The following is a 13,728-nucleotide window of genomic DNA, read 5'->3' as shown; positions in this document are numbered from 1 at the left end:
GCGAGACCGCCAAATGTTGGTCAGTGTCGCGCCGGCGCCAGCATCGATCGCATGAATCAACGCTACCACTGCGAATATAAGCGCCATTTCTTAGTTTTTGGACATGTCCCGTTTTGCCACTGCGCTTCCTTCCTGTGAATCATGTAGTTGAGTACGGAGGTGCCAATTTCAGTTCAGTGTAAAGCCCTGCCGCCCCTGCCGGCCACATGCGCTCCAATCGCAACATTGTAAATACATAACACATCGATGTGATAAAAAATAACACTCCGTAGTTTTAGTGTAGTAGTTAATTATAAGTGGTTTTTATTATTATCAAAATGGATTTAGTGGCGTCTTTGTTGACATTTACTATGTTTTGGAAATGTAAGTGAAAGTGTTTTAACTGATGATGTTTACATAAAATAAGAATGCATTTTTATCGGTCTGGCTCCAAGTAAATAAATCGACCAACGTGTTATCTATTCAGTAACAATTTTTTCAAGGTGTTTGTGATATTGCTTGCGCATTTACTTTATTTGTTTACACAGTTTACAGTTTTACTTGAAGTTTCAACAACTGCCGCACGTAAACTAGTAATTAATAATAATATTGTTTATGTTATTGTCCTTACTACAGTAAATAATTAATTAATCGAATATTTCAGTACCTAAGTATTTCATACGTGCTTTTGAAGACTTGCGCTACTCCCAATGAATATGGAAAAATCCTTGAAATAGTAATGAAACGTACGCCCTGATACTACTGTATCAGTACAAAAAAATATTTTGATTGTATTCGTGACATATAAAATGAAAAACAATAGGTAATAAAATACGAAGCTGTTACGTATGGACATATTTATCAGTAAATTAATATGATGTGGGCATCGAACTTCATTATTTATTCCAATATGGTTCAGTTCACCTCGCGGTAGGCGTAATGAAGGCTGATTCGAATCTAACTATTCAAAGGTTGTATTGTGTTATAAAAGTCGCAGAGCAGTGGCCCTAATCAGCCAACAATAGAGTACTTGTCTAGGATGTGCCCGCTCAAGCTCCCAGGCTTCCCGGATGTATCAAGTTATTTGTAATGTCAATCAGCTTTAGTGTGGCGCGGACTTAGAATAGGGCTATTATTCAACAGTAAATACGTAAGAGGAAAAGGATATAATATACCCCTCAAATCATCAATATAATATACCGTTCAAAAGTTCATTGAATTAGGTCACAGAGAAACACTAGCATTAGGAAAAACTAGATTAAGCTTCAGACAGTTTTAATTAATCTTAGACGTACATACAGTCAGAACTATTCATCCAAGATTAATTGGTTGTAAAGCTTTGACCGAACAGCCTTAAGACAGATTCTTATGATGCGCTGCTGAAGAATGCCTTATATAAGAATGCAAAGATAGGGATCAGTTTTTGGATGTTCTTCAATTAATGGAAAGTAATGAAAGCGGATAACTGCCAGTATACATAAATACTGGTAAGTTCTGACGCACGAGGCATAAGTTATGGTGCGATAATTTTGCTTTCATTCAACTTGACCGCCCATAGCGGTGTAGGTTAGGGTGTGTTCCCAAACCGTTTTTATGGATAGTTGTTATAAAAATGTACTAGGAGGCCTTGGCTATATCACATTCAAATAGACAAAGTCTTTAGTTTTCACGAACTTTAAAATGTTAACAACATCCTGATCTTGCAAACCAGGAAAATAGTTTATAAATTGGCCCACATTGTGTGCAATTTTAATAAAAAAGAAATTGAGCAGCATTAAAAAGCAACATATAACTTCTTTCACAGACTATGTTAACATGAATAATACATAAGTTATTAGTGGGTCAAGTGCAAACCGCATTCACCAACATATGAACATACTCGACCACATTATCAAGCGAATCCTAGCTCACAAGATCACGACCATCTCTTAATGCAAATTATATTATCTCTCGTTTACGACTGCTTAATAAAAACTACACAGACATTTATATGATATATCTGCGGATCCTCTCATCTCTTAACAAGCTGAATCCACAAAATAATGGCATTCTTTAATTACTGATAACACTACTCTAATAAAAATATTTCTACAAATTGTTGCTTAATTGTTTAAACCGAAATTCTTCTTGTATTGTTCATAACGAAGTTCGTTTTAAACCGCGTCGTCTCAATTTCGCTCAAAGATTTGCAAGTGCCGCGGCTTTGTTCACAAACTTTGTACATTTCGTATAAATAGTCTGGATATTTGTGTCACCATTTCCTAGTACATGTTGAAACATATCATGTTGAATATAGAACACTTTACGCAGATGAGCCGGTGATTGTCTCGTGGTAATACTCATGTGACAGCAATATGTGTAAAGTTAAGCTTTCCTTACAACGTAAGTTAGATAAAATGAGAAAAATCTCAACATTATGATATCATTTTCACGACAAGTTAAGTCATAATAGCCTTTCTGGGTATTCTAAACATGTATAGAATTTCTGGGTATGTATAGAACGTAATACTAATTGTAAATATTATAAGGAGAGTAACTACTTCCTTGTATTTACTACAATAACATGATGTAGTTTTTAAAGCATTCAGTCATCGTTAGACGTAAACATTGTTTGTTTGCATACTAGTAAGAGAGTAACTAAACATTTATGTTCGGCCATTCAGAGAATGCGTTCCTGACACGTCGCGATTGAACTGACGACGTAACTACATTCATTGATTATTGATATAATAATGTTGTTTTAATGCTCCTCAATTGTTAAAACGGTAAACAACCAGCAAAAATATTTTTATCGTAACTGCAACGCCATTGCAAAGTTACGTCGTCAGTTCAATCGCGACGTGTCAGGAACGCATTCTCTGAATGGCCGAACTATAATGATTTTAATGGCATTTCAAGTTAACACAAAATATAGTAGTGTTCTTATCACATAGAAAAGATGTAACCAACCAATCATCAATACAACTACGCCTTGTGTACTACGATTACCAACATGTAACTTATGTCAGAAGTTAAAGATACTGAAGGAAATTAACATAGCAGACAAAAATAATCAAATAAAACATTAAATACAAAAAAATATATATTCAATTCAAGCTATGCACCTGAACCTTGACATTTCCTGTGCTCAATTTTCCACTTATGAACAAAAATTCCAGTTGCATATCATGTTAACAGTTCCAGTCACAAGGTTACGCGCGAAAACCGCGTACCATTCAAAAGGGGAGCATGTTTATAAGCAAAAGCGTTTGTTGTCAGTGTCATGGAGCCTGCAGTGCTACACTTGCGACCCGGAGCACACGTTCCAGACCTGCATGGCGTTCGACTACAGTCACAAGTACATGACGCAGTGCAATAAGTCCACCATGTGCTTTAAGAGAATCACCTCGCTTGACTTTGGCGATGGACGTAAGTATCAGATCAAATTCAAAGGTTTTTATTCAACCTGAGAATTTATCAGCTACTAAGCCGTTGTGCCCTCACACTTCAATTGTCTGATTGCATCAAACTTAACAAATTAATTTTATTGTTCTTAGTCATGGAGCCCTTTTTCCTTCTACCATTTCGAGCGGCTTTGTCAGCCCCGCAAAATTACGGTCACCGACCCCATATGTTGTAGACATATTTTAAAGATGAATCTTTGGACAAAAAGTTCTAAAATTATAATGGATATTGATAAATGGGCTTCAGATTTAGATTTACAAACATTTTCAAGAGCAAAACCGCGTCTAGCCAATGTTTTACTAATAAATCGTTACCCGCACGCAGCCCTATCAAAACACCAAATATTTTAATACAAGTTCAAGAGCCAGATCAAAGAGTACTTGGAAATATTTTAAACATACCGCTATTTTAGGTTGTGAATCATACAATATCGACATTTGTAGATTTACTACGCAGAGCACTTAAGGACAGACATGTTTTAATCACATACCGAGTCATTCTGTTGAAAGCATAACATATTTGATGTGACTGAGTCAAGCATGGATAGATACAAATAATATTTTCTATTAGCATATGCGCTATATACTACGTATGTATGCTATGAGTGAGTGGAGAACACTTGAATAGCACTCTACGTGTTATGTAAGATAAAGTGATGCTTGACATGTTAACGCCCGTAAAATGTAAATTCGCGAAGGTATTAATAGAGCTAGACATCAGCTGCCCGGTGGCTCAGTGGCAATGACCTCTGGCCCACACTTGCGGCGCCTAAATGTTACGCATACAAATAATTCAATTAAATAAATAAAAAACAATATCCATTTGAAAACATGTGAAGCATTGTATATATGGCAAGTTAAACTACAAACATAGGGAAAATGTTTGGTATTAAAATAATTAAGGTTTCAACTGACAAAAAAGGAATTCTTAATAGTGTTGTTATTTTTTCCCTAATTTACCGATGACATGATTAGAACATCACGAGGGAAAAAATGATAATAAATAAGTCGTTAATTTGGTACCATTAACGCGGCTACCTTACGAAAGCCTTCCTTTAAAGGAATATGTGTCATGTGGTCCGTGCGTGGCGTAACTTTATGTGGCCTGGCTAAATGTCACCTCACATCAAAACGAGCGTATAAGGCAGTAGGGACATTGCCCAACGTTAATCGACTCCAGGACAATCTCTCACAATGATTTCTGGGTTTAAAGTACTTAACGTTGAACACACATAGCTTTAAACCCAGAAATGACCCAGAATTTGCGTCAGTACCGATGATATAGCAAGGAAAACAAATATGTTCGTATCAATTTAAATAAAATAACAACTAACCACATTTTTCGCAAGCGCTATTAAAATGTTCAATTGTAATAAAAATATGTATTTGGGGATTTCCGATATCAATTTCAATAACCTTCCTTCCTCGTCACTAGTTTCCTAGTATGCCCTTTTGTGTAAACATAACCGATCGTACTAACAGAATAGTGAATCGTCAGTTGAGTCACGAATTATCAGTTCCTCTTGTAAGCCGGCGATGCTAATGAGGAGTGCACGCGTAGAAGGCGCTGCACGCACAAGTTCCGCTGTGGCTGCAGATGGCGCCATAATTGAACACCTATTGATATAAACGCAGAACGCGGTTTCAGCTTTTTAACCGACTTAAAAAAAGGAGATTCTCTGTTTGATCCGTATATATATTTGTGTATATGTGATCTCGTTTGGCTGAACCGATTTTGATGCGGTTTTGAGTATAGTATTTCAGTTTATATTTATGGATTCCGTGTCAATATTTTATAGTTCTTCCGGGGGGGGGATTTATGATTCAGATTTTTTCTAGAAAAATCTGAAGACGCTTTAGCATCTAATTCGGGTTCCACAACATTGTAGAAGTATTACGGGACGCACAATGCAACAGTTGTTACACAGTAATTACTTTCACAATCGTGCCCGGAATAGTTAGCCTGTACTTACATCACTTGTTCAAATGTATGTAAGTCATGTTGTCTATCTGTCACCTCTGCCACAACACTCACATAACAAATGACTGAATGACTAAGGAATTTAATTGCAAGGAACTAATTAAGGATACTGTTTATGATGAAATTGTCGTACTCTCACGAGCCATCTATCTCCCGAGCCTTTTCCCAACTATGTTGAGGTCGGCTTCCCGGCTAACCGGATACAGCTGAGTATCAGTGTTTTACAAGGAGCGACTGCCCTATCTGACCTCCTCAAGCCAGTTACCCGGGCAATCCCTTGGTGAGACTGGTGTCAGTGGTGTCGTACTTTCACGAGCGTCGCATAATAAGTAAGTTTTGTTCCAGTAACATCGCACACGGTGTCCCGAGGTTGTGCGCCACAAACAACGAGTGGTGAGCAGAGGAAAGTCAACGGCAAGTGGTACGCCGTCAAAGACATATACGAAGTCTACGACGAGACGTGTTCGGAAGACCCGAGCGATGCCGAACGATCCACGAAGACCATACACTGTTACTGCAGAGGAGAACTCTGCAATAGCGCCGATAAAATATTCCGAAATGTTCTAGCAATTACCGCTATGGCCGTTACTTTGATTGTGTTGAGTTAATTAGGATTAGTTTAATAATACTAGCTAACTAGAGCCTACGGGCCAGTCATAAAGCACCCAATTTACTACGGACTATATAATTTCATGAAGTGCAAAGTTCTCAGTAGAGCAATCTACTCTAAGTTAAGACTTAAGTAAGACATTGCACTGTAGAACTTCTGATCTGTTTATTGACAATATTTTGCTATTATATAAAAGTTGTTCGAAAAACTTGCAAGTTTAGTGCCTTGCTATGCTAATAATTTGTCAACAATCTGGCATTTAAAGACCTTAAGAACAACATGTTCTTATGTATCAGTAATTAATATATTTCAAACACAGGCATCGCTTTAAAAAAACGGTGCATTTTTTAAATAATATTAAGGATATTTTATAAGAACCCTGATACCTCCATACGGGTGAACACTGCCAATACGTTAGGTTACTCATAGTTGCATGGTTGAATGTTATGAACAATTCCAAAGAGCTTCAACACTGGTGCTTTACTACAAAACATATTTTTGCTAGTCAATGTTATGTAGATTAGGATTTATTTAGTAATCCGACTGTGATCTTCTTCACAATTTTAGGTAGGTATTATTATATGTATTCGCTATAATAGTATTGTTTTAAAACAATCCATGTATTCTGTACTTACAACATGGCCAGGAAGTTGATAAGCGTTTTGTATTTTAGTATATTTAGGCCGTTGTAATTGATATGATGATACATGTTCTTTTCATGTTTATGTGTAATTTAATAAAATCATTCCTATATATTATGTCTGTTTTGCAATGTTTTGATACTGCTGACTGAAACCTGTATTTGTTATAATTATCAGCCGGCCAGTCTGACCACTTCGGATAAGGCTGAGTTAGCTCTCAACTCCCTGTAATCACGGAATACAGATAGCTATTAAAGTAGTGACAGTTACCTGCGTTCGGCTAGTTCAAAGCTACGCTTGTCGTAACTGATAATTACGAATAATCGTAAAATGTTGTCAAACTTGCATTAGCAAAGAACCTGTTTTACGCGATAATTCCAGTCGCTTTTAATGCACTGTACAATTTTTATTCATGCACTAGCCGTTTTCACGCGGTTTCACCCGCGTCCCGTGGTAACTACTGCCCGTACCGGGATAAAATATAGCCTATGTAACTCGTGGATAATGTAGCTTTCGAATGGTGAAAGAATTTTTAAAAACTGTCCAGTAGTTTTTGAGCCTATTCATTACAACCAAACAAACAAACAAAGTTTTCCTCTTTATAATATTAGTATAGATTAGTTTATTTGCGAAATATTTTGTTTTTTCTCCCAGTATAACTGATTTCCAAATCTCACAACCTACTTTAATAGTGCTTACCAAAGGTATTTTAATTAAGAAATAAATAAAACCCTATAATCAAATAAATTAAATACAGTTCAATGAAGGAGAACTGGATACTTCCACACAAAGGAGTATTTATTGCAAGCACGCGTGCCATTCATGTAATCGAGGCACTAACACCGGACTTCCAATGAGATCGTGAAACTGAAATCGATCAGTCATTTGCGCACATTGAAATATACCCATATACCCAACAAGTTTTATGACTAAACTTAACATTGGTAGCAAGCCAAGCCAGTTCTCAAGATGGCCCAGTTGGTCCTAAAAACACGAAGATGGTCCACGTTGGCGTGCCATTTGTAAACGATTAACAAAAGGGTGGTAACGAGGAACAGTGCGCAAAATCAGAGAGAATGTAATTTCCCATAGTTAGATCTAGTGTATATATCTTTTGGCGCGTTTTGGGAAAAGGTAGCAATGCAACTGTATATTGGAAAATTTAAAAAATCTGTCTATCTTGCCGAAAAAGAAACGAACATATTTCTTATGGCGTATGTGTGTGTTGTTTTGTGTCCATCAACATCATAAGCATGGTATAACTTGTCTGCATAAGCCAAGACAAGGTGGTCCATTATGGTCTATTACCTAGCATGCGCATACTCACGTTTGCGTGGTTCTCGACGAGACAGAGGAACACGACGTCCTCTCGCAGCAAGCGCACCGCGCCGTGCAGCGGCTGCGACGTCTTACTCTTCAGCATGCGGTACAGCAGAGCCGACGACATGTGCGCGAAGTCCTCACCTGGTCAACATACGCTTATAAATACATATATGTATATCTATACTAATATAAAATAAAGCTGTTTGTTTACTTGAACACGCTAAACTCCGGAACTACTGGTATGATTTGAAAAACTCTTTTAGTGTTAGACAGCCCATTTATCGAAGAAGGCTATGGGCTACTTTTTATCCAGGTTTGTGCAGAGGTTTCCACTAGATGCGAGTGAAACCGCGACAGAAGTTAGTACTTGATATACAAGATATACCTGTTGTTTCCCACAGTTCAGTTTACAAAGTCAATAATATTTAGAAGATATCAAAGTATAAAAAGACATTCAGGCCCTGTTTCACTGGTTATAGGTAGTGTCATTTAGTTATCCAATAGTTCATGCAATGAGCCAGATAGAGGCTGGTTATAATTTCTGCCAGATCTCAGACCAGTGCAACAATAAATTATACTTTGTCTGTCAGATATGTTCTTAGAAGGACGTCAGAGTCTTTATCGATAACCGGTGAAACTGGTCATTTTAGTTACAATTATTATTATATACAACAAGGATTTAGGATACAATTAATTTGAAGTAGAAACAATTGTATTTAGGAAATTCTCTGGTTATTTGACAACATAAATGATCTACAAATAGGTACGGCTGCTAGAGATCTCAATAACAAATTGATTAGCAGCAAACTAAGGGGTTCGCATTGCACTGAGTTAGTAGCAACGTGCAATAAACCTTTCACATACATAATACTTGAGTCATAGACTTTAACAGAGAACTATTGGGGATTGACTATTGGTAGTTATTTTGAGGACTTAAAACTTGAATAGTGATTTTGATAATTTACTTCAACCACTTTCAATCTCTGTGTCTATAACAACTTGCCAGAAATGTGAGATCATAATATTTACATTTCTGCTCCCAGTAGTAGGGAAAAAACATATAAAAATTCCAATAACAGGTATCATACCGGTGAGGTCATCCCAATGTGCAGATATGAGTCCTGAGCAGTGCTCCTTGAGAGCCGCTGCACCTATCTCATCCGCAGCTGAGTAGAACTTCACACAAGACCTGGAAACAAGATATTATTTCAAAACAACATTTTCTCAAAAGGCATGATTTAGTTTTGGTCCAATAGTTCTCATTAATATTTATACCTTTAAAATAGCCAGTATTTGGAACAATGGCAGAATCACTCTTTTTGATCTTGTGAACAACAGACTTGACAAATTCATATTTTCTTCTTAAATGATTACTTATTCTTACCTCACTCCAACTGAAGCAATAAGAGCCTGCTCACACTTCCCAACTAATCCATGCAACTTAAAGCTCGCAGCAGATTTCATCAGCTGCAGAGCAAAGCTGTCTCCTCGGGACAAGTCCACCACATCTGTGTACAGCCATTTGAGCAGAGCTGCACCAATGTCATCTGGCAGAGAAGTCCAGTCTGAAATATAAATACAAACACATATTCATAATGAGGAAATACCTAAATAAAACTAAAATAGACAGTCTAATAGGCTTATCTTGTTGATAAGGTGAGGAAATTATTAATATGAATCATTAATACAGTAATAAAACTCACCTAATTCTTCGAGATTTTTAAGAGCTTCCTCATTCCAGTCATCAGATCGCGCATTCAGCACGAACTTATGCCCAGGCATAGACTTGCTCTGCAGCTTGATGGTGATGTCGGAGTAGGTCTCCCTGCCGTACAGAGTGGCCACCGTCATGAGCAGACGCGCCACAAAGCTCGTCTCGCTCAGGTCGCCGGCAGACGCAGCCGCCAGCGTGTACTTGCGCTCCACCTCGGCACAGTGACTCTGCAGTTTCCCATACTCCTCTTTCAGCAGTGCTAGGTGCTGCTGGAGCTTCGTCACCTCGCTCGAAGCTGCACAAACCGACATAGTCACAAGACTGGACCGACAACACCGCCCACTATTACAAACAAGTTTTGCACGCAAAAAATGTTCAATTTGCAGCGACTACTCACCCATGACGAGGTTTTTTACTTGTGATGCAGAATCTTAAAAAATCCTTGAATTCCGTCGCCCAACAAAAAAATATTTATTCGTATGTAATGACAATTTTCAACTTCACTATTGTCAGCAAATTGTCGGCCATCAGTCAATAAACATGACGTTTCTCTAAACAGAATGGCAAAGTTGTCACAGAAAGGCAAAAAACACTTTACCAACAACTATTAAATATAAAGCTCTCTATGCTTACTTACTAAAATAGCTATAAATAATATAGAAAAATGTTTATTTTTTAATTGGTACATCTATAATATAAATGATCAAAATTCTGTTTTGTAGTTAAATTTTTTGCTTAAAACGAATTACGCAAAACATTTTGACAGATACTCGCAGATTCTGAAGTCGCCTAGTCGAGTCGTCGTTCAGCAGCGTTCAGTAAAAATCAACCGCATGAGAAGGAAATGGCAATATACAAAATAGTAGGGCAAAACAGGGACGCAAGTTCAAAATGTCAATGAGTTCATAATATTTACCAAGAAAGTGTTTACGGGTTGGCTAACTTGAAGCAAAATATTAAAAGTAGTTACGGTCACTCATAATAGGTGTCACTACGTATGCAAAATCTATTTTCAAGATAACCTTCAAGTGATTTTGTCAATTATTGATAACAAGAATTACTTTTTATCACCCTTTTATTTAGTAGTTTAGTATCGTATTTAAGCGTGTTTGTTCTTAAAATGAATTCTCTAAACAGAGTGTTAGGTTTAAGTAAAGCTTTACCGAAGAATTTGAGGTATTTATCGTATTGTTTTCGTATGTACAGTGTCCGGATTTAAATTTGGAATTTTGCGTAAATGCAAGTTATTTTTGTAGGTTGATTTCAACAAGTGCACGATTATCGAACGCCGACGATGGATGGTTTTCAAAATTACTGGTGCGGAGGATAGAGCCGACTAAGGAGTCCCACAGCCGGATGCTTAGCGACAAGGAGATAATATATGCGCTCCACACACATAACATAAGGCCCGACTCTATGGATAAATACTTGCAAAATTAGTATGTGTTTGTATAATATTCTTACATAAGTTCTTACTACATAATAGCATATGAATAAGCAATAAATAAACACTGGCTCTTATGCAATAGTTGCAAATCTATACCTACTGCTAATTACAGTAGTTAATCATTAGTTACATTAGGTACTGTTATCAACATTAAACCTTGACCCTTTACATCAGTCATAGAGACACAAGTGAAGCAGTTCATCTAACAAAACCATTTATGTACACTGTATACTTATGAGCCATAAAACATAAGTCAAATTAACCAATGAAAATGTTAATGGTAGAAAAAATTTAATCACTGCTATTGCTATTACATTTTTAAGTCTATCATTTGAATAGCAATCTTCAAAAAAACTATCATATCATGCTACAAATAGTTGTTAGTCCAACTGTTGGCCCAAAACTGCCATCTTATAAACAAATATAGCAACAAACCTTTCCAATGCAAATTAGCAACATTTACGTATGTATTGTAGTAAGACATCAGTGGAGTTTGTGCACTCTCATAAGGCGGACCTGGGCTGTGAGCTGGTTGGATCATGGACCGTGTCTGTGGGCGACATGGACCAGGCCCTGCACCTCTGGAGATATGTGGGCGGCTTCGAGAAGATTGATAAAGCAAAAATCTTATTCAAAGAGAATGCTGTAAGATATCAATTAACTACCTTAAAATTTCTAATGTATATTATGACCATATCACTTTCATATACAACACAGTATGTTATGTTTTGTAGAACAGGACTTTGACCTACAATTATACTGACTAACAACACAATGTCACAGTAAAAATAAAGATGTTTATGAACTGCATTCCATTCAAAATTCTGGAGCATTAGTCTTCTTGCAAATCAAAAATTATATTCAGTTGCCCTATATAGTTTATTATGGACCCACTTAAAGTTACGTCAATGGGCAAAAACTATTGAATTTTTAAGACAACAACTTGCATCCACCAGTGTAAATAAGATTTTTTTTTTCAAGGATCAAACTAATACGAAAAGGTTATAGTTATCGGCACGGATATTGAGCTCTTGGCGGAAGAGTGGGGATCGCTTTGCGCACTGTACACGTAACGCAATAAACCAATAAATCGCTTCTGCGCAGGTGAAGGTCAGGGCTCAATATCCCTGCCGATGATTATACCTACTGATTTAATAAACCTAATATAAAAAAAACTCCTTACCATTGCTTATTTTTTGACAGGATTATCGGGCCCTAGAGCAGGAGCGTGGCAACTTTGTGCGATCGCGACACTTACAGTACTTACTGGCATTCTCCTTCTGGCCCAACGGAGAGCCGCGCGAACCCAGCAACATTTACGAAATACGATCCTACAGGTTTGTCATTCTCAATACCTTTCCGGAACTATAATTTTAACATTCCATTAATACACTTTCAATACTGTGTTTTTCTTTTTTTCATGATTAGTTTGAAACCTGGAACTATGATTGAGTGGGGTAACAACTGGGCCCGAGGCCTCACATACCGTCGATCACAAAATGAAGCTTTCGCCGGGTACTTCTCGCAAATCGGAAGGCTGTACAATGTACATCACATTTGGTGTAAGTATTTTACCTGGTACTGGTTTGTCGGAAGCACTCTCTTGCTGTCTAGGTTAGTACAGCTAATTTTGTTATGTTATTCTCCAGGCTATAAAGATCTGCAAGCCCGACGTGAGACCCGTGAGAGCACATGGCGCAACCCCGGCTGGGACGAGTGCGTAGCGTACACCGTGCCGCTGATCCGCGAGATGCACTGCCGCATCCTCGAGCCGACACAGTTCTCCCCCACGCAGTAGACCAGCGCAAAGCCAACTGCTTCCGACAGCCGCATTTAGATCCTCTACGAACTGCCTTTATCAAAAATTTATTTTTATATAGGAAGCTGGGGAGTTCACCCAGATGAAAGCGAGATTTTCCTAAAATTATGTAATAATTTTCGTTTACTTAGGAAATCATAATATAATGAAATATATATCATACAAATAAATGAATTGTGGCATTTCGCTTCAATGTAATATTAAACAAAGTGAATGAAAATATATCCGACGTATTTTAAAGATAATAGGTTTCATGCATTTTAAGGAGAATGAAATGGCAACTTATACTGGATATTTCAAATATTTTTTTATAGTTTCTCTAAAGACGTCATATAAATTACAAATGTTTGTATAATTTTAAGCAATTCACGTAAGCACAATTGAGACTTGGCTGGGGCACTGCCGTGCCCCCAGATATTGTAACGTTTTTTTTTTACAGCCGTTATTTCTTGTACAAAAAGCAATACAATCATATTGCTACAGATACTTTACATAACATTGCAAATGGCATTAGTTTTGTAGTATAGAAATTAGTTTTATAAAACATATGTTTTTTTCTTATTTTTGATAGCATTTATGTAAAACTAAACCATAATATTGCTTAAGGTAAATATTAGAATTATTCAAAATTATCATCTGAAAATAATGTGCTTTTGGTATAATTGTTGTAACGTTGTTTTTGTTTCACATCATGTTAATTCATAAATAGATTTTTTTAAAGTTAACAAACTTTGATTACGTTTATTATTTCCTTGTGAATTGTATTTTAAA

General features: G+C 36.9%; 3 protein-coding genes across 3 annotated transcripts in view; 2 read left to right on the top strand and 1 right to left on the bottom strand.

The window, feature by feature from the left end:
• Positions 1 to 10,331, bottom strand: part of LOC124639314 (rabankyrin-5) — a 45,219-nt gene extending 34,888 nt beyond the window's left edge. Inside the window, exons 1-5 of the mRNA XM_047176602.1 lie at positions 10,089 to 10,331; positions 9,681 to 9,986; positions 9,362 to 9,542; positions 9,066 to 9,166; positions 7,982 to 8,118 (exon numbers count right to left, since the gene is read on the bottom strand). Of these exons, the coding sequence (XP_047032558.1) occupies positions 7,982 to 8,118; positions 9,066 to 9,166; positions 9,362 to 9,542; positions 9,681 to 9,986; positions 10,089 to 10,092 (729 nt within the window). The 5' untranslated portion in view covers positions 10,093 to 10,331. The remainder of the gene's footprint in view (positions 1 to 7,981; positions 8,119 to 9,065; positions 9,167 to 9,361; positions 9,543 to 9,680; positions 9,987 to 10,088) is intronic.
• LOC124639320 lies at positions 15 to 6,771 on the top strand. Its single transcript, XM_047176615.1, has 3 exons — positions 15 to 363; positions 3,238 to 3,387; positions 5,749 to 6,771. Exons 1-3 carry the CDS (start codon positions 318 to 320, stop codon positions 6,009 to 6,011), a joined length of 459 nt encoding a protein of 152 aa, XP_047032571.1. The 5' UTR covers positions 15 to 317; the 3' UTR covers positions 6,012 to 6,771.
• Positions 10,332 to 10,503: 172 nt separating the features above from the next.
• On the top strand, positions 10,504 to 13,682 carry LOC124639318 (protein NipSnap). Its single transcript, XM_047176613.1, has 6 exons — positions 10,504 to 10,867; positions 10,948 to 11,130; positions 11,615 to 11,783; positions 12,342 to 12,475; positions 12,567 to 12,700; positions 12,788 to 13,682. The coding sequence occupies exons 1-6, from the start codon at positions 10,812 to 10,814 to the stop codon at positions 12,934 to 12,936; spliced, it is 825 nt and encodes a 274-aa protein (XP_047032569.1). The 5' UTR covers positions 10,504 to 10,811; the 3' UTR covers positions 12,937 to 13,682.
• The last annotated feature ends 46 nt before the right edge of the window (positions 13,683 to 13,728 follow it).

This window comes from Helicoverpa zea, chromosome 19, assembly GCF_022581195.2.
Source record: "Helicoverpa zea isolate HzStark_Cry1AcR chromosome 19, ilHelZeax1.1, whole genome shotgun sequence".
In the NCBI taxonomy this organism is placed as follows: domain Eukaryota; kingdom Metazoa; phylum Arthropoda; class Insecta; order Lepidoptera; family Noctuidae; genus Helicoverpa; species Helicoverpa zea.
The sequence above is the reverse complement of the archived record's forward strand: the minus strand, read 5'-3'. Positions and strand labels throughout refer to the sequence as shown.